The following is a 20,183-nucleotide window of genomic DNA, read 5'->3' as shown; positions in this document are numbered from 1 at the left end:
TTCATTTGCAAAATTTATTTATTTCCACTAACTGCTTTATTAAAATTAACCTTTTATTATCTCACAGGGGGGAATTTGCTTGTTACAACAGCTTACAAGAATATAAAGTGTTTATATACTGATCAGCCATAACATTAAAACCAGCTCCTTGTTTCTACACTCACTGTCCATTTTATCAGCTCCACTTACCATATAGGAGCACTTTGTAGTTCTACAATTACTGACTGTAGTCCATCTGTTTCTCTACATGCCTTGTTAGCTTCTTTCACCCTGTTCTTCAATGGTCAGGACCCCCACAGGACCACCACAGACCAGGTATTATTTAGGTGGTGGATCATTCTCAGCACTGCAGTGACAATGACATGGTGGTGGTGTGTTAGTGTGTGTTGTGCTGGTATGAGTGGATCAGACACAGCAGCGCTGCTGGAGTTTTTAAATACTGTGTTCACTCACTGTCCACTCTATTAGACACTCCTATCTAGTTGGTCCACCTTGTAGATGTAGTCAGAGATGATTGCAGTGGTCACAGGACGCTGCCCACGGGGCGCTGTTGGCTGGATAGGTTTGGTTGGTGGACTATTCTCAGTCCAGCAGTGACAGTGAGGTGTTTAAAAACTCCATCAGCGCCGCTGTGTCTGATCCACTCATACCAGCACAACACACACTAACACACCACTACCATGTCAGTGTCACTGCAGTGCTGAGAATGACCCACCACCTAAATAATACCTGCTCTGTGGTGGTCCTGACCATTGAAGAACAGCATGAAAGGAGCTAACAAGGCATGTAGAGAAACAGATGGACTACAGTCAGTAATTGTAGAACTACGAAGTGCTTCTATATGGTAAGTGGAGCTGATAAAATGGACAGTGAGTATAGAAACAAGGAGGTGGTTTTAATGTTATGGCTAATTGGTGTACATGAACACACAAGCCTGAAGTCAGAATTTAGGGGAGTGCATCTTGCCCAGTTATCCACTTGCTACATACTGCTGCGAGCAGTGGTAGCTCAGCGGTTAAGGTACTGGACTAGTAATCAGAAGGTTGCTGGTTCAAGTCTCACCACCACCATGTGGCCACTATTGGGTCCCTGAGCAAGGCCCTTAACCCTCAATTGTTTGCATTGTATTTAATAACAATTGTAATTTGCTAAATGTCATAAATATATTTTTCTTGTAGTTGTGATGTTGAGAAAATGAACCCTCACTCGTGTTTGCTTTAAAACAGATTTTATTTAGCATGCAGCTGGACAGATTCGGCACATTCAGACCAAATACTGTACAAACTCTGTCATGGCATGAACACATACAACACACACACACAATACGTACAAGAGCCATTCTTCATCTCTAGTGGGATTAAACGTCTGGGGAAAGTCTTCACAAAGTTGGCTGACAGCACTTCAAACAAGCCGCCTATGATCATAGACTTCTGAAAACACCGTCCCGAGTCAAATCCACAGCACGTGCTTTAGAAATAGCTTTACCATTTGATTTCGTTCTCTCACAGCTATTTCAGCACAGCTGTCATTGTAGCATGCATTCTAATATATTATGACCTCTTTTTACTGGTCAGGTTCGCGCTGGGTCCAGTTCCACCGGGAAACACTGGGTGCAAGGCAGGAATACTCTAGACAGGGTGCCAGTCCATTGTAGGGCTTCGGCTATCCCCCCAGACATAGCAAATCTTGTATGCACATGCCTGGCCAGCTGGATTTAAATCTCAGTGGTGCTATTTTTTTTTTTTTTTTTTATGCATTTCCATGGCATTTTAGCCCAGATTGTTTACATAGCACACATGAGCATGTTTGTTTTCACCCCAGTAAAACGTCCTTCCCACCCACCTTTAAACCAACATTCTTTTCTGGTTTCTGCAGACTATTAATCTAGTTAGAGATAAGATAAGCCAATTGGTCTTTACTACTGTAGACTCCAGCACACTGACACACACTCCTGCATACTACTGACTTCATCTTATTTGCTTGTACTTCGGTGGATTTGTGTGTGAGGCCACCCACTGATCTTCTCGTTTCTCCACTTCTGTACAGGTGCCTCGGGATACTAACCAGGTTCCTTAATCAATTTTAAGTCCGGTCTTTTTCCATCCAGCAGACTTGTGGCCAATTATGCCTGCTAAGAGGTGCCTAGCTGACCCGTAGCAAAGCTGAGATTTGGAGCTCGGTGAGTTCAGAATCCTAGCGCTGGTGTTTCTGGACCTATTTTTATTATACAATTCACGGCTAGCACATACTTCCTCCCAGACATGTCCGTGCGACCAGAGCCTCTGTTTGTATTCTGCAGCTCATGTCAGACTGGGTAGATCAATGTGCTTTGAGGAGAGCACTTGTGGCCTTTTGTAAAATCTTCCACCCAGGCAGCAGAACCGGTTATGCCCTCCTGGACGCGAATGGCTTCACTTCGTCATGTTTAATGTAATCCTTTTAAAAAATGGAATGCTGTAATCTGATTAGATGGGAACTATGAATTAGTCTCACTGCTGTACATTCGGTCAGCGCTACACAAGTCAACAGCAACAAAAAAAAAACCTGATCACTCATTCAGGAGCATTTCACACTCGCACTCAACTAAACAAACTCGTATTGCACTGTAAGATCAATAAATTAAATCCACTCTGTTTAGTAAGTGGGTAAACATAAAAAACTAGAATAAAAAAATAAACCTGAATTAATGAATGAAACTAATGCAAAATCTGACTTTGCGTCCATCTGAGGCGGCATCCACAAGGATATTTTGGTGTCGCAGTTACGAGAACCTTTTGCTCTTCTCAGTGTCATTTAATTAATAAAAATGGTGGCAATCACACTGGTTTACAAGATGGAATATAAAGCCTCCACAAGGGGGCGTTTGTGTACAAGTTCATTTTGTGTTTATGTGCCTGTTAAAATTTGCTTATTCAATTATAAGGGTGGCACGGTGGGTAGTACTGTTGTCTCACAACAAGAAGGTCCTGGGTTTAATTCCCAGGTAAAGCGGTCCGGGTCCTTTCTGCCAGGAGCATCCAAAGAGCATTCTTTTAAACCTGAAACCCCTCCAATTTATCCACCCCCTCCTGTTCATCCACTTACATGCAGATTTTAGATCTCGTAATATCACCCCGGGCAGCGTATCAGGGTGTCCTTTATGCCAGCAGGGAGGGAAACACTTTTATACATAGATACTTTTCCTAAAAGAAAGACATGATCACAGACTGACCACATTTGACCTAGATTTGAAGAAAAGTACACTATATGGCCAAAAGTATTTGGACACCTGACCATGAGCTTGCTGGACACCTGTATGATCTTTTCAGCTATATCATCAGCTATATCTCACAAGACTGAAATATATATGTGGGAATTTGTGTTCATTCAGTCAACAGAGAATTTGTACGATCTTGGTCAGAAAATGTCTTCACAATGTTACAGTCATGCTGGAACAGTAAAGAGCCTTCCCTAAACTGTTGCTGCAAAGTTGGAATTTATAAAATTGATCTATTAGTAATTGTTGTGGCTAAAACACATGAATTCAGTAATTAGAAGGGGCGTCAATCCATCTCAGGGCTTTTGCCAGTCCCTTAGACATAGCCAATCATGTCTGTGTAGACGCCCGCTGAGATTCGAACCTGGATCTAGCTAGCATACTAGACCGCTTCACCACCTGAGTACCTCCAATGATCACAAACATTTACAGGTATGAACAGGACAGTGGACTAAATTAAAAAATAAAATTATTAAATTCGTTTTTTTTGTCCCAATTTAGTCATATCCAATCCCCTATTGCTTTTACAAACCCATATTAGCTGAGGAGGGCTGTAGACTGGCACACGTCTTGGCAGCTTCTTTACACCAGCCAGCGGCGGATTCTTACTAAGAGCTCTAACACGGTTAAATGACCACGCTATGCTCTCTGTATTCCTCTGCTGCTCTTGCCAGTACCTTGAGGTGAATCCCAATCCAGTAACACTGAGACACAAACCCACGGCCAGTAAGAATCAGTAGAAATCATAGCAAAATATCCTTGTGAATAGCCTCAGTGAACACGGCACAAATTCCCAGTGAATCCACTCTTCTGATTGGCTGGAGCGGACATGAAGTCGCGTATGTGCACAAAGACTCAGGATCTGGATTACTGCATTAGCATGAAGCTAAATCTGATGCTTCCTGATTCTTACACAGTTGTTACAGCTGTAATAAAACTAAAATAAATAAATAAACATAAACATGTTTTATGGGGTGTGTGTGCGGGTGGGGGGCGGTTGTTGGGTTGAGGTCTACAGGTTTCCCCATCTTTCGGGAGGAGGGAACTGATCTAGCTCGCCCACTTCGCAGAACTGTCTCTCACCCAGCTGGAACATCACTTTGTAGCGCAAACGCACTTTCTCCTGAAATACACACAAAACATCTGGTATGAGTGACATGATAAACACACAATATGACCAAATGTATGTGGACACCCCTCCTAATGATTGAGAACAGGTGAATAATTATGTACAGTTGTACCTTGCAGTACAATAAACAAAACAATGTTTTGTTTATCGATTTCAGATCATGTAGTTGGACAAATAAAAATGTGTGTGTGTCTCACCTTCAGTGGGTTAGTGAGCAGCATGACCTGTGTGACAGAGGACGGGGGCAGGACAGGGTTGAAAGGTGCCAGCTCAGTTCCAGACGGAGACTGCAGCTTCACCTTCATACTCTGACAGAAAGAGATCATACACAAGACAAAAACATCACTCATTAACAACTAGGGGAAATTTTGAGCAGCCAATCCACCTTCTGCATGTCTTTGGGACTGCAATGGGAGAATTCCACACAGAAATAACTATCAGAGACAGAGAGTGTGTGTTACCTTAGGAACAGCCGCCTGTAGCTCAATGTTCTGCACCGCCAGAGGCGCCGTGTTCAGCATGGACACCACGATGACGAGGACGTCCGGACGATCGGGAGGACACTCTGAGCCAAAGTGCAGCAGGACGCGCACTCCGTCCTTATCGTACGCCGTCACCGGCAGAACTTTACCTGCACAAGGTGTACATACATGATTTACACATGTTGAAATCTTTGCTTTTACTCCAAGAAACGACCAAAAATATGTGGACACTCCATCTGATTAAGTCATTTACATTTACAGCATTTACAACTGTGACCAAACACAACACAAGCAATTCAGGGTTAAGAGTAACTTTTTATCCAGTGATCTTCTGACCACTAATTCACCAATGCAAACAGGTGTAGAAAATAACCTCTGCTGGTTACGTTACTGCATTGCACCCAGATTTTTGAAAAAAAAAAAAAAAAAAAAAAAAACAGCTCAGAGATGGAGTCACACACTTCAGATGGGGGCCCATTTCAAATGACTCGGACTCGACTCATGACTCGCAAAAAAATTACTCGTAAACAACAAGAGTCACTAGCTGTGTTAACATGTGTTAACATTAGTTATGTGTGACAATTTTATATATATTTATATATATATACAGTGTATCACAAAAGTGAGTACACCCCTCACATTTCTGCAGATATTTAAGTATATCTTTTCATGGGACAACACTGACAAAATGACACTTTGACACAATGAAAAGTAGTCTGTGTGCAGCTTATATAACAGTGTAAATTTATTCTTCCCTCAAAATAACTCAATATACAGCCATTAATGTCTAAACCACCGGCAACAAAAGTGAGTACACCCCTAAGAGACTACACCCCTAAATGTCCAAATTGAGCACTGCTTGTCATTTTCCCTCCAAAATGTCATATGACTCGTTAGTGTTACTAGGTCTCAGGTGTGCATAGGGAGCAGGTGTGTTCAATTTAGTAGTACAGCTCTCACACTCTCTCATACTGGTCACTGAAAGTTCCAACATGGCACCTCATGGCAAAGAACTCTCTGAGGATCTTAAAAGATGAATTGTTGCGCTACATGAAGATGGCCAAGGCTACAAGAAGATTGCCAACACCCTGAAACTGAGCTGCAGCACAGTGGCCAAGATCATCCAGCGTTTTAAAAGAGCAGGGTCCACTCAGAACAGACCTCGCGTTGGTCGTCCAAAGAAGCTGAGTGCACGTGCTCAGCGTCACATCCAACTGCTGTCTTTGAAAGATAGGCGCAGGAGTGCTGTCAGCATTGCTGCAGAGATTGAAAAGGTGGGGGGTCAGCCTGTCAGTGCTCAGACCATACGCCGCACACTACATCAAATTGGTCTGCATGGCTGTCACCCCAGAAGGAAGCCTCTTCTGAAGTCTCTACAAAAGAAAGCCCGCAAACAGTTTGCTGAAGACATGTCAACAAAGGACATGGATTACTGGAACCATGTCCTATGGTCTGATGAGACCAAGACTAATTTGTTTGGTTCAGATGGTCTCAAGCATGTGTGGCGGCAATCAGGTGAGGAGTACAAAGATAAGTGTGTCATGCCTACAGTCAAGCATGGTGGTGGGAATGCCATGGTCTGGGGCTGCATGAGTGCAGCAGGTGTTGGGGAGTTACATTTCATTGAGGGACACATGAACTCCAATATGTACTGTGAAATACTGAAGCAGAGCATGATCCCCTCCCTCCGGAAACTGGGTCGCAGGGCAGTGTTCCAGCATGATAATGACCCCAAACACACCTCTAAGACGACCACTGCTTTATTGAAGAGGCTGAGGGTAAAGGTGATGGACTGGCCAAGCATGTCTCCAGACCTAAACCCAATAGAACATCTTTGGGGCATCCTCAAGTGGAAGGTGGAGGAGCGCAAAGTCTTGAATATCCGCCAGCTCTGTGATGTCGTCATGGAGGAGTGGAAAAGCATTCCAGTGGCAACCTGTGAAGCTCTGGTAAACTCCATGCCCAGGAGAGTTAAGGCAGTTCTGGGAAATAATGGTGGCCACACAAAATATTGACACTTCAGGAACTTTCACTAAGGGGTGTACTCACTTTTGTTGCCGGTGGTTTAGACATTAATGGCTGTATATTGAGTTATTTTGAGGGAAGAATAAATTTACACTGTTATATAAGCTGCACACAGACTACTTTTCATTGTGTCAAAGTGTCATTTTGTCAGTGTTGTCCCATGAAAAGATATACTTAAATATCTGCAGAAATGTGAGGGGTGTACTCACTTTTGTGATACACTGTATATATATATATATATATACAGTATATATACAGTATATACTGTATATATATATATATATATATATATATATATATATATATATATATATATATATATATATATATATATATATATATATATATATACAGTGGGGTCAAAAAGTATTTAGTCAGCCACTGATTGTGCAAGTTCTCCTACTTAGAAAGATGAGAGAGGTCTGTAATTTTCATCATAGGTACACTTCAACTATGAGAGACAAAATGAGAAAAAAAAATCCAGGAAATCACATTGTAGGATTTTTAAAGAATTTATTTGTAAATTATGGTGGAAAATAAGTATTTGGTCAATAACAAAAGTTCAACTCAATACTTTGTAACATAACCTTTGTTGGCAATGACAGAGGTCAAACGTTTCCTGTAAGTCTTCACCAGGTTTGCAAACACTGTAGCTGGTATTTTGGCCCATTCCTCCATGCAGATCTCCTCTAGAGCAGTGATGTTTTGGGGCTGTCGCTGGGCAACACGGACTCCACAAATTTTCTATGGGGTTGAGGTCTGGAGACTGGCTAGGCCACTCCAGGGCCTTGAAATGCTTTTTACGGAGCCACTCCTTCGTTGCCCGAGCGGTGTGTTTGGGATCATTGTCATGCTGGAAGACCCAGCCACGTTCCATCTTCAATGCTCTCACTGATGGAAGGAGGTTTTGGCTTAAAATCTCACGATACACGATACATCCCCAATCATTCTTCCCTTAACACGGATCAGTCGTCCTGTCCCCTTTGCAGAAAAACAGCCCCAAAACATGATGTTTTCACCCCCATGCTTCACAGTAGGTATGGTGTTCTTGGGTTTTTCTTCTTCCTCCAAACACGACGAGTTGAGTTTTTACCAAAAAGTTCCATTTTGGTTTCATCTGACCACATGATATTCTCCCAATCCTCTTCTGGATCATCCATATGCTCTCTGGCAAACTTCAGATGGGCCTGGACATGTACTGGCTTAAGCAGGGGGACACGCCTGGCACTGCAGGATTTGAGTCCCTCTCGGCGTAGTGTGTTACTGATGGTAGCCTTTGTTACTTTGGTCCCAGCTCTCTGCAGGTCATTCATCAGGTCCCTCCGTGTAGTTCTGGGATTTTTGCTCACTTTTCTCATGATCATTTTGACCCCACGGGATGAGATCTTGCGTGGGGCCCCAGATCGAGGGAGATTATCAATGGTCTTGTATGTCTTCCATTTTCTTACAATTGCTCCCACAGTTGATTTATTCACACCAACCTGCTTGACTATTGTAGATTCACTCTTCCCAGCCTGGTGCAGGTCTACAATTTTCTTCCTGGTGTCCTTCGACAGCTCTTTGTTCTTGGCCATGGTTGAGTTTGGAGTCTGACTGTTTGAGGCTGTGGACAGGTGTCTTTTATACAGAGAACGAGGTCAAACAGGTGCCATTAATACAGGTAACGAGTGGAGGACAGAAGAGCTTCTTAAAGAAGAAGTTACAGGTCTGTGAGCGCCAGAAATCTTGCTTGTTTGTGGGTGACCAAATACTTATTTTCCACCATAATTTACAAATAAATTCTTTAAAAATCCTACAATGTGATTTCCTGGATTTTTTTTTCTCATTTTGTCTCTCATAGTTGAAGTGTACCTATGATGAAAATTACAGACCTCTCTTATCTTTCTATATATATATATATAATATATATATATATATATATATAAAATTATTATTATTATAAATATTCTGCTCTCTAATAACGCTCCGGCTGTCTTAACCCGCAACGCACGCAATGGGTAAATGTCACAGCCAGCTTTTGGCATAGTAATAAAGCGTCGCTCCCTACTCTCTACACAGTTTGAAGTTCACTTCATTTAAACATTTTCGTTACCTTTGGATTGGAATCTCACTTAAAATGGTGGAATACCCAACCTGGTGTACTTCACAGGAACAACTGGGGTGAAGGGAACGCTCCTACAGAATTGGTGCTAATGGTTGACAGACCACTTTCTAAATCAATCAGACCTTCTGATTGTAATTGTTAGTAAGAAATGCTGTTATTTGCATGTATTTAGTTTGCAGCGTCACACAGATGATTGTCAATGAAACGCTCGATCGGCTTTCTAACGAGTTCGTGTTTTACTTCACAACCAGGAAAAGTTTGAAGGTTTTTAATTATAAGTACATTTATAAAATAACAAATTATATTCCTAATGGGACACACAGTTATAAGTTTAATAGCATCTGGAAGAACAGAAGCTAAGGTAAGCAGTGGTTACGATTTTTTTGCTGTGTTTTGGATTTTGGCCACTGTACCATGCAATGAAAACAAAACGTATCAGTTTAAGCTTTTAACTGGTACCTTCTTGTTATGGAAATTACATTCATTTGCACAAAGTAAAGGCACAAAGTAAAAAAGCAAAATACATTCGCTAATCTGTTGTTGTTTTGTATCTGAACTTACAGATTATTTGTTTATTTCTACGCTACATTTCCAATATATGTTTTGTGTAGATTATATTGACTCGGACTCCAGCCTAAAGACTCGTGACTTGACTTGACTCGGACCCATATTTTGTGACTTGTGAACATCTCTGCTACAACCCGGAGCAGGATAAAGCATAGAAACATAGAACATAGTGTTAAAACATAGAAATGGAATAAAATAACAGAACAACAGAAGAGGGGGCGATTACTTTTGTATAATCTATCATTAGAATTGTGTAGAAATGCATACTTACTGGTTTTGATGAAGTCGAGCGGGACGTGCAGGTTACTGAGGGACAGCTCAGGGCGAGAGGAATTCCCCTGAATGGAGCGCAGGGGTGAGCAGGGCATGCTGGAGCTGATGAACGGGTTTGAGGACGTGAGCGAGGGGGGCATGGAGAAACCCAGACCGACGCCCGCCATGCCAGCCTGACCAGAGACGCTAAACATTAAACAACACAAAAATCAGTGTTTTTTTTTTTTTTTTTAAGTATTTATCCTGGTTAGAGTGGGGACTTGTGCCCACTGAGCCACTGTGTTGCTAATTCAGTCTGTAAATGAATGTGTGTTCTGACCTCTTCACCTCGCCCAGGTTCAGCATGGCAAGCTCCTGCAGTCCCTGATTCACCATGCTGTTGTGCGCAGGCACGGCTGAGGCGTGGCTGGGTTGAATCGAGACGTGTGTCGGCTGAACCGAGGTGTGTGTCGCATGCGTTTGAGGGAACAAGGCGCCTGGTGATGCGACAACACCGGAGAACAGGTCAGGTCCAGGAGCGGGAGACTGTCAGTGAGAGGAAGCATGGCAGTCACATGACTAAAAACTCTGGAGAACCTGGATTTATGACTGAGCACTTTATTAGGTACACCTGTGTGGTACTTTCACTGATCATCGTATAAGCTACACCTACAGTACAGATGACATTTTCCGGAATACAATTACTGACTGTTACCAATACAATTACTGACTGTTACCCTCTACCCCATTTATCAGTTAAAAGCAACCCCCACTAAGCAGATATCATAAGGTGGTGGATCATTCTCAGCACTGCAGTGAGACTAACATGGTAATGTAAAAGGTATTGAAACCTCCAATCTTCCAACTGCTAGACTAGAGCCTCACTGCTGAGCTACCACCGCACTAATAAGAGACAAGCCTGAAGTGAGACATGAACCGGGGTGTTAGAGCTCAGAGGGAACACGTTTTACCACTGTTATAAATCAACAGAGGCGGTCTGCCGCAATAGAAGGAAATGTCAGTAGAGCTAAGTAAAAAGTTGTTTAATTATGTCTGTCTGAAAATAGGTTACTAAGCCATTTATAAGGCTTAAGGAGTCCACCGAACCACAGTGGGAGCCATCGTCTCTGAATACAGAAACCTGGAACAGTGGTGAATGTTTTCAGAAGTGGCCAGCCTGATACAATTTCTTAAAGTTAGTTCTATCACATCCAGTAGTTACATTCATATGCAAACATATGGTTTCAAAAATACATGAGCAACGTTTTCAACCATGGTTTTATTAATTCTTTAGTATTATTAAAATATTTACTTACCTTTAATGTGATATACATACACAAGGGGAAGGGGGTAGCCTACTGGATACTGGACTAGTAATCAGAAGGTTGCCGGTTTAAGCCCCACCACTGCCAGGTTGCCCCTGTTGGGCCCTTGAGCAAGGCTCTTAACCCTCAATTGCTCAGACAAAATAATGTCGCAGTGCTTTGGATAAAGCGTTTGGATAAAACCTGTTTGGATTCTGTTTTTGAGTGGTGTGAGGAGAATGATGGTACCTGTAATGACGTCCACTGGCTTGATGCTTCCTCTAGTCTGGGTCTGTCTGGCACAGGGGGAGGCTCATTCAACCCTGCCATTAATAGAAATAATAATAACAAAGCTTATAATAATATTACCTACAACATTAATTGTCGTTTAAAATCAACAGCAGTTCAACTGCATTTATACACTGATCAGCCATAACATTAAAACCACCTCCTTGTTTCTACACACACTGTCCATTTTATCAGCTCCACTTACCATAAAGAAGCACTTTGTAGTTCTACAATTACTGACTGTCTACAATTACTGACCATCTCTTTCTCTACATACTTTTTTTAAGCTGCTTTCACCCTGTTCTTTAATTGTCAGGACCACTACAGAGCAGGTATTATTTAGGTGTTGGATCATTCTCAGCACTGCAGTGACACTGACATGGTGGTGGTGTGTTAGTGTGTGTTGTGCTGGTATGAGTGGATCAGACACAGCAGCGCTGATGGAGTTTTTAAATACCATGTCCACTCACTGTCCACTCTATTAGACACTCCTACCTAGTTGGTCCACCTTGTAGATGTAAAGTCAGAGACGATCGCTCATCTATTGCTGCTGTTTGAGTTGGTCATCTTCTAGACCTTTATCAGTGGTCACAGGACGCTGCCCATGGGGCTCTGTTGGCTGGATGTTTTTGGTTGGTGTACTATTCTCAGTCCAGCAGTGACAGTGAAGTGTTTAAAAACTCCATCAGCGCTGCTGTGTCTTATCCACTCATACCAGCACAACACACACTAACACACCACCACCATGTCAGTGTCACTGCAGTGCTGAGAATGATCCAACACCCAAATAATACCTGCACTGTAGTGGTCCTGGGAGAGTCCTGACCACCGAAGAACAGCATGAAAGGGGGTAACAAAAAGCATGCAGAGAAAAAGATGGACAACAGTCAGTAATTGTAGAACTACAAAGTGCTTCTATATGGTAAGTGGAGCTGATAAAATTTACAGTGAGTGTAGAAACAAGGAGGTGGCTTTAATGTTATAGCTGATCGGTGTATATTGACTGTATATTTTAAGAGTAATGTCTTAAATAAATGATTTTAGATTTTGCATCATGTCCCAGTATGAAGGTATAACTCTCCTCATCATACAATAACCACACTAATGATGTAAGGATTTTTTGGGGCATTTTTCCCCCAATTGTTTTTCGAATCTAGTCATATCCAATTACCCGATTGCATTACCCGACCTCTCTACTGACGCTGACCTCCACTCTGACTGAGAAGAGTTTCTTCTTTTCACCTGCACGAGGCGAGTTCATATGTGGATCAGCTTTGTGTACAGAGAGCCACACCCTGACCAACGCATTATCCCTCATCTCTGTGCAGACACCATCGATTAGCCAGCAACAGAGGTTGTAATTACATCAGAATTCCCATCCGACATTCAACCGAACATGCAGATTTAATATCATCCACTTTTCTGGGAACCCTTTCTACCAGACTTTGAAGTGTGTGTGTGAGGATTTGTGTCCATTCAGTCAATAGAGTCAGTGAGGTCAGACACTGATGTTGAAAAAGAAAACCTGGCTCGCCAAGTTTGATTTATCCCAAAAGTGTTGAGTTGGGTTGAGGACAGGGCTCTTTGTAGGTAACTGGAGCTCCTTTACACATAACTAGTCAAACCAAGTATTTATAAAGCCTATTTTGTGCTCAGGGACACATAAGCATGCTGAAAAGGGACTTCCCCAAACTGTTACCACAATGTTAAAAGCATATCATTTGTACACACCTGTTAGCAATTATTATATGTATATAATTAATTAATAATTATTTGTTTATTATTATTATCAAACCACATTAACACAGAGACATCTGTCTGTCTATCTGTCTGTCTATCTATCTATCTATCTATCTGTCTGTCTATCTATCTATCTATCTATCTATCTATCTATCTACAGTGTATCACAAAAGTGAGTACACCCCTCACATTTCTGCAAATATTTCATTATATCTTTTCATGGGACAACACTATAGACATGAAACTTGGATATAACTTAGAGTAGTCAGTGTACAGCTTGTATAGCAGTGTAGATTTACTGTCTTCTGAAAATAACTCAACACACAGCCATTAATGTCTAAATAGCTGGCAACATAAGTGAGTACACCCCACAGTGAACATGTCCAAATTGTGTCCAAATTGTGCCCAAATGTGTCGTTGTCCCTCCCTGGTGTCATGTGTCAAGGTCCCAGGTGTAAATGGGGAGCAGGGCTGTTAAATTTGGTGTTTTGGGTACAATTCTCTCATACTGGCCACTAAATATTCAACATGGCACCTCATGGCAAAGAACTCTCTGAGGATGTGAGAAATAGAATTGTTGCTCTCCACAAAGATGGCCTGGGCTATAAGAAGATTGCTAACACCCTGAAACTGAGCTACAGCATGGTGGCCAAGGTCATACAGCGGTTTTCCAGGACAGGTTCCACTCGGAACAGGCTTCGCCAGGGTCGACCAAAGAAGTTGAGTCCACGTGTTCGGCGTCATATCCAGAGGTTGGCTTTAAAAAATAGACACATGAGTGCTGCCAGCATTGCTGCAGAGGTTGAAGACGTGGGAGGTCAGCCTGTCAGTGCTCAGACCATACGCCGCACACTGCATCAACTCGGTCTGCATGGTCGTCATCCCAGAAGGAAGCTGACGCACAAGAAAGCCAGCAAACAGTTTGCTGAAAACAAGCAGTCCAAGAACATGGATTACTGGAATGCCCTGTGGTCTGACGAGACCAAGATAAACTTGTTTGGCTCAGATGGTGTCCAGCATGTGTGGCGGCGCCCTGGTGAGAAGTACCAAGACAACTGTATCTTGCCTACAGTCAAGCATGGTGGTGGTAGCATCATGGTCTTGGGCTGCATGAGTGTTGCTGGCACTGGGGAGCTGCAGTTCATTGAGGGAAACATGAATTCCAACATGTACTGTGACATTCTGAAACAGAGCATGATCCCCTCCCTTCGAAAACTGGGCCTCATGGCAGTTTTCCAACAGGATAACGACCCCAAACACAACCTCCAAGATGACAACTGCCTTGCTGAGGAAGCTGAAGGTAAAAGTGATGGACTAAACCCAATTGAGCACCTGTGGCGCATCCTCAAGTGGAAGGTGGAGGAGTTCAAGGTGTCTAACATCCACCAGCTCCGTGATGTCATCATGGAGGAGTGGAAGAGGATTCCAGTAGCAACCTGTGCAGCTCTGGTGAATTCCATGCCCAGGAGGGTTAAGGCAGTGCTGGATAATAATGGTGGTCACACAAAATATTGACACTTTGGGCACAATTTGGACATGTTCACTGTGGGGTGTACTCACTTATGTTGCCAGCCATTTAGACATTAATGGCTGTGTGTTGAGTTATTTTCAGAAGACAGTAAATCTACACTGCTATACAAGTTGTACACTGACTACTCTAAGTTATAACCAAGTTTTATTTCTATAGTGTTGTCCCATGAAAAGATATAATAAAATATTTGCAGAAATGTGAGGGGTGTACTCACTTTTGTGATACACTGTATCTATCTATCTATCTATCTATCTATCTATCTATCTATCTATCTATCTATCTATCTATCTATCTATCTATCTATTTATCTGTCTGTCTATCTATCTTTCTATGTATCTGTCTATGTATCTGTCTATCTAACTGTCTGTCTATGTCTTTGTGTTAATATGGTTCGATAATAATAATAATAATAAACAAATAATGAATTTATTTAGAATGACAAAAGGCAAAAAAAAAAATCACCCAATGAGAGGAGCTCATCATCGAGGAGCGAGCGTGCTGGTGACGACTCTGACGCTCTGTGAATTGGACTACTGGTCTGACTGCTAGAAGCTCCAGCCAATCGTCGAGGGGGAGGCGGGATCACTGGAAAGCTACATGTCATCTGATTGGTTGAGCAGGCATTGATGACTTCAGAGGGTGGATTAGTTTGAAGATCAGCAGGTTCATCGAGACCGGCCAGATCGATCAGTGTATCTGTCTCACATCCTGATCCAGAGAGAAATCTCACATTAGATTGAGTTTTTGTGTTCATTCATCATCATTCATGTTTAATAACCACTAACTCAAACAAAGGGGCAGATTAAAGTCACTAATCCACCTGCTGCATGTTTTTGTAGGTGGAGAGTAATGTTAAAAATACATACTGAACTTTCTTCAGACAGTAACCAGATATGAGGATCAAATGCTACCGTGTGTCACCCAAAAATTATTATTATTATTAGTGGTAGCATTATTTATATTATCAATATTATTTCACTTTTAATTGTTACTATTTTATAAACATTATTAATTTTCATCATTACTGTTATTAACATGATTTTTTTTCCACACTGTCTAATAAAATAATAATTATATACGTTTTCCTGTTTTATTACATAACTTGTGTTCTATCTATGTAACTACATTGTTACTGATCATTTATTATTCACATAATACTGCTTAATATTATTATGTTTTAAATGAAATGCTAATTTATTTATATTGCAATATTACTTTATTGTTATTGATATATTTATGACATTTATTATTATTTTATTAGTAGTATTACATTATTTTATTTTTATTGTATCTTATTATTATTACTATAACTATAATTATTATTACTATTGTTAGTATGATTTTGTAAATTTTTTTTTTTTTTTTTCTTTCTCCGAATTTTCTCCCCAATTTTTCTCCCAATTTTTAGCGCTTCCAATCTGTCTTCCGCTGTTAACAGGCACACCAGACCTGCATCCAAGGAGAGCACGCCGCTGCCCCACGCCTTCTTTACACGTGTACAGCCCTCCTCTTCTCGTCCGTGCATTCTGCACGGGCGTCTCTTCTGCAAATCAGGGTCCTTACACAGCGCATGAAGACCCACCCACCCACATATAGTCCGGTCCCCCACCCTGCAGGCACTGCCAATTATGCCCGCCAGATGGCGCCCAGCCGACCGGTGGCAACACCGAGCCTTGAACCGGGAGGTTCAGAAACTCGGTGCTGGTGCGTCAGCGGAATATCCCGCTGCGCCACCTGGGCGCCCACACTTTGTTAATTTACACTATTATTGCAATATTACTTTATTATTACTAATATTATTATATTAATTATTATTATTAGTATTGCATTATTGTTATGTAGGGAGGCTTTGGGGTGTGCGCGTACCTTCCTGAGACGTTGTTTTTTGTTCTGCAGGCTCGTCCACGCCCGTCTCACCCAGAACAATCCTCTTATACAGATTACTCACCCGCTCCAGCTCATCACTGGCCTGCAGAATTTCACCTAGCAGATACAAAACACTGACATGCTAGCAACAGCAACACTCAACATATCTGTGTGTGTGTGTGTGTATCCAGTGTGGGTTTTATGAGAATCACTATTAGCCCCAGCTGTTTATCAGAACCATTTAATTAATTCGCTCCAGGTGGAAGTGTTTCTATTCATCACGGTTTCTTCCTCACAGTTTTGCGGGTTTTTTTCATTTGAAAGTGTGATGACAGGCTTGAACTGGTATGGTTTCTTTCACTCTTTATTTTTTGGGGGGAATTCGGCCAGCGTTGCAGCCACATTTCAAAAGCGAAACCCATTTGAAACCATTCTGGGTGTGGGCTGAACCAGTCGGTGGTGTCCCTGGATTGTTCTGTGTTTCCTTCCTTTCTTGTCTTTTTTTCCAGAGAACTGGGTTGTTACAGGTGCTCTGAGCAACATCCCATATTATGACAACCAGTTTTCATTTCTGCTCTGTCCCTGTTCTTTCCAGTTTCTCCATTGCAGGCTGCAGATGTTTTTTGTCGTTCATGTGTTATTTTGTTTCTGTTATTTTGGTCACGTCAGTTATTTTCCAGTTACCCTTTTTGGTTTGTGACGTTTAAGCCAAAGTGTTGTTCTACACTGGTTGAGCATCCTGCATGGGTTAATTTTCACTTCTTGCAGACGTGGGGCTTCCCCTGGTGCCTTACCGTAAGTGATATGGCTCTGTGTGGGACAGGCTGCATTGCTGATAGTCAAAAACAAACTAATGCGACTACACTAATGCACAAAAATAAATAAGCAAAAATAATCAAAGGTAAACAGTAACTCCAGATAATGTTCGAGATTACAATCCAATCCAGCTGGTTTCAAAAATGGTCATATTTGTGATTTGTGCTGAACAGAAATGCTAAGAACATTGTAGATCCGTACATGTTTATTACCTAAACTGGTGTCATGGTCCTCGGTCTCGGTGGCCAGTTTGAACGCCGTCCGTCTCAGCTTGTCACACTGATCATACAGCTCCTGTACAAGTGAAGAGAAAGGGTGTATTAGCATACGATGAACAGAAACGAGGATCACAGGATGGAGTGAGGCACCAGTGTGACCGCTCCCAACACAAACACATCTTTGATGTCGCTGACATGAGACGAGGAATACTGTATTGTGTTGGGACATCCTTCTAATGTTTTATTAATGTGTTTCAGCCACAATTACTGCTAACAGGTGCAATAAATCAATCATATAAAGGAAATTAAATGCTTCCAACTTTGCAGCAACAATTTAGGGAAGGCTCTTTCCTGTTCCAGCATGACGGTGAACAAAGAAGGATCTATAAAGACAGTTAAAAGAAACTCAGTCCTGACCTCAGCACCCCTGACCAGCTCTGGAATGAACCGGAACATCAACTGAGGCTTCAATCAGTGCCCGGCCATACAAGTGCTCTTTTGACTGAATGGGCACAAATTCCCACAGACAGACATACAAAAAAGTGGCTGAAAAGATCACACAGAGGTCACTATTTTAATACAATTTGTTTTTGAAATAAGACGTCCAACAAGCTTAAGGTGAAGTGTCCAAATGCTTTTGGTCAGATGGTGGACCGAGCTGAACGAGCTACGCCAAAGCTTCATTTATACTGTCATATTAGGTAACCGTCACTCTTCGTCTCACCTTCATGAGGTCGCGGTCGGCATCCGATGACCTGCCCTGGTCGTAGTGACTTAGCATTTCGCTCAGCAGCTTGATATTGTTGTTCACCTCCTCCAGGGTGTTTGTGCGCTTGGTCTGCTTCTGGACCCGAGCATCGTCCTGCACACACACACAAACCCATCACAAGCACGCACTGGTAACCGGCACTACCATTTCAGCCTTAAGCTACAGCATTTGGATGTTCATGATTACACTATGGAAATGGTTACAGAATCAAGGTGGTACAGCAGAATCAGGGATCTAACACAGGAAATGAGACTTGACCTAGATCTGGACCAATTACACTTAATTATTTACCAGAAAGTCACCAGGCATTTGTAGCTTAGTGTTTAAGGTACTGGACTATTTGGGCCCCTGAGAAAGGCCTTTAACCCTCAACTGCTTGGATAAAGCGTCTGCTAAATGCTGCAAATGCAGATTTTGTGTTTTTATGTGTCAGCACTAGACAAGTCGATTCTAACGACCCCAAGTTCTATGAACCATCAATTAAAAGTGCAGTGGTAGCGCAGTGTTTAAGGTACAGGTCTAGGGGTCAGAAAGTCGCCATTGGACCCTTGCGCAAGTGTGACTATTGTTAGTTGCTGGGAAAAAGTCACAGCTTCACATTGCCAGGCATTTAAATTCTGCAGTGCCAGAAAGAGAGGGTAAAATACACTATTTCACTACTGCTGGGATCTGGGGTTTGAATCTCAGTGGTGCTATCGGCTGGTTGGGTGTCTACACACGGGGGTGGCTGAACAGCCTAGCCAATGTGAGGTGCAGCTGTCAGTGTACTCTCCAGTGGTGTATAGTAACGAAGTAATAATACTTCGTTACAGTACTTAAGTAGTTTTTTGAAGTACTTGTACTTTACTGGAGTATAAAAATTTTCAGCAACTTTCACTTTTACTCCACTACATTTTCTAAAGAAATTGTGTACTTTTACTCCGTTACATTCGCTGTATGTAAATTCGTTACTCGTTACTACAGAATGAAGGTAAATGATGTGAGATGTGTGACGGACTGCACGCTGGTTTGGTGAATCTGCGCTTGTGAGTTACACGGTGGTTAAACACATTAATGCGCATGTGCAAACGTTCTCTAAAAGCTATCGGAGTTTTCTAAAAGTGCGTCGTTCACCCAAAGACACGCAAATATGGACATTTCAGAAGCTCCAACACACTGATGTAAGTTAACAATGATTAACAAAGTAAAGCTGCAGCATCAGCGGTTTAAAAAAAAATATTATTAGCATTAACATTGTTCAGATATCTACCTACCATTTTTACCGATTACATTCGAACCACAAATAAAACGTTTCATAAATCATTACATTTGTTTGGAATTCATTGACTACAAAACTCATGAATTTCATTATTTTTATATTAAAAACTCACCTACAGACAGATATTTCCTCAGATAACTTCTGTATTAGACCAGCAGAGGAGAGATTCATGGTGCTGAGGAACATGCAGCACGTCTTTAATGATCTCAACAAGAACTCAACTTATCCAACTTATTATTGATTTAATAAGAAGTTAGAAATGGTGTTTTCTTAAAGTAAGAATACCAATATTTTTTTAGTTTAACACATGCCATTCAGTGAGTAGATACAGCCCAAAAAAGATTATTTAAATACAGCTTATTTTACTCAAATATTTTGATTTAAATTAATGGTTGAACAGATCATTAAAGGAATAAAAGTGTCACACGTTTTGTTAAACTCTCTTGAGTTTTGCTTTAGATTAATTATGCCAAAATTATTTTTTTGTTATTGAAATATACTACCCAAATAAAAAAATGGGACAGTATAGAAAATGCAAATAAAATAGATGCAGTGTTTCTTACATTTACATCAACTCA

At 41.6% G+C, this 20,183-nt stretch overlaps 1 protein-coding gene across 2 annotated transcripts in view; it reads right to left on the bottom strand.

Moving 5' to 3' along the window:
* Nucleotides 1-1,211: 1,211 nt before the first annotated feature.
* gga3b (golgi associated, gamma adaptin ear containing, ARF binding protein 3b) overlaps nucleotides 1,212-20,183 on the bottom strand; it is a 30,955-nt gene continuing 11,983 nt past the window's right edge. Inside the window, exons 8-17 of one of the 2 annotated variants that reach the window (XM_063016433.1) lie at nucleotides 18,303-18,440; nucleotides 17,573-17,654; nucleotides 16,545-16,661; nucleotides 15,141-15,386; nucleotides 11,369-11,442; nucleotides 10,156-10,361; nucleotides 9,835-10,022; nucleotides 4,847-5,016; nucleotides 4,583-4,693; nucleotides 1,212-4,379 (exon numbers count right to left, since the gene is read on the bottom strand). In XM_063016433.1, the coding sequence (XP_062872503.1) occupies nucleotides 4,269-4,379; nucleotides 4,583-4,693; nucleotides 4,847-5,016; nucleotides 9,835-10,022; nucleotides 10,156-10,361; nucleotides 11,369-11,442; nucleotides 15,141-15,386; nucleotides 16,545-16,661; nucleotides 17,573-17,654; nucleotides 18,303-18,440 (1,443 nt within the window). In that variant the 3' untranslated portion in view covers nucleotides 1,212-4,268. Of the gene's footprint in view, nucleotides 4,380-4,582; nucleotides 4,694-4,846; nucleotides 5,017-9,512; nucleotides 9,691-9,834; nucleotides 10,023-10,155; nucleotides 10,362-11,368; nucleotides 11,443-15,140; nucleotides 15,387-16,544; nucleotides 16,662-17,572; nucleotides 17,655-18,302; nucleotides 18,441-20,183 lie in introns of those variants that run through there. The other variant, XM_063016442.1, reaches the window with a different exon arrangement.

This window comes from Trichomycterus rosablanca, chromosome 2 (genome assembly GCF_030014385.1).
Source record: "Trichomycterus rosablanca isolate fTriRos1 chromosome 2, fTriRos1.hap1, whole genome shotgun sequence".
NCBI classification, from domain to species: Eukaryota; Metazoa; Chordata; class Actinopteri; order Siluriformes; family Trichomycteridae; genus Trichomycterus; species Trichomycterus rosablanca.
The sequence above is the reverse complement of the archived record's forward strand: the minus strand, read 5'-3'. Positions and strand labels throughout refer to the sequence as shown.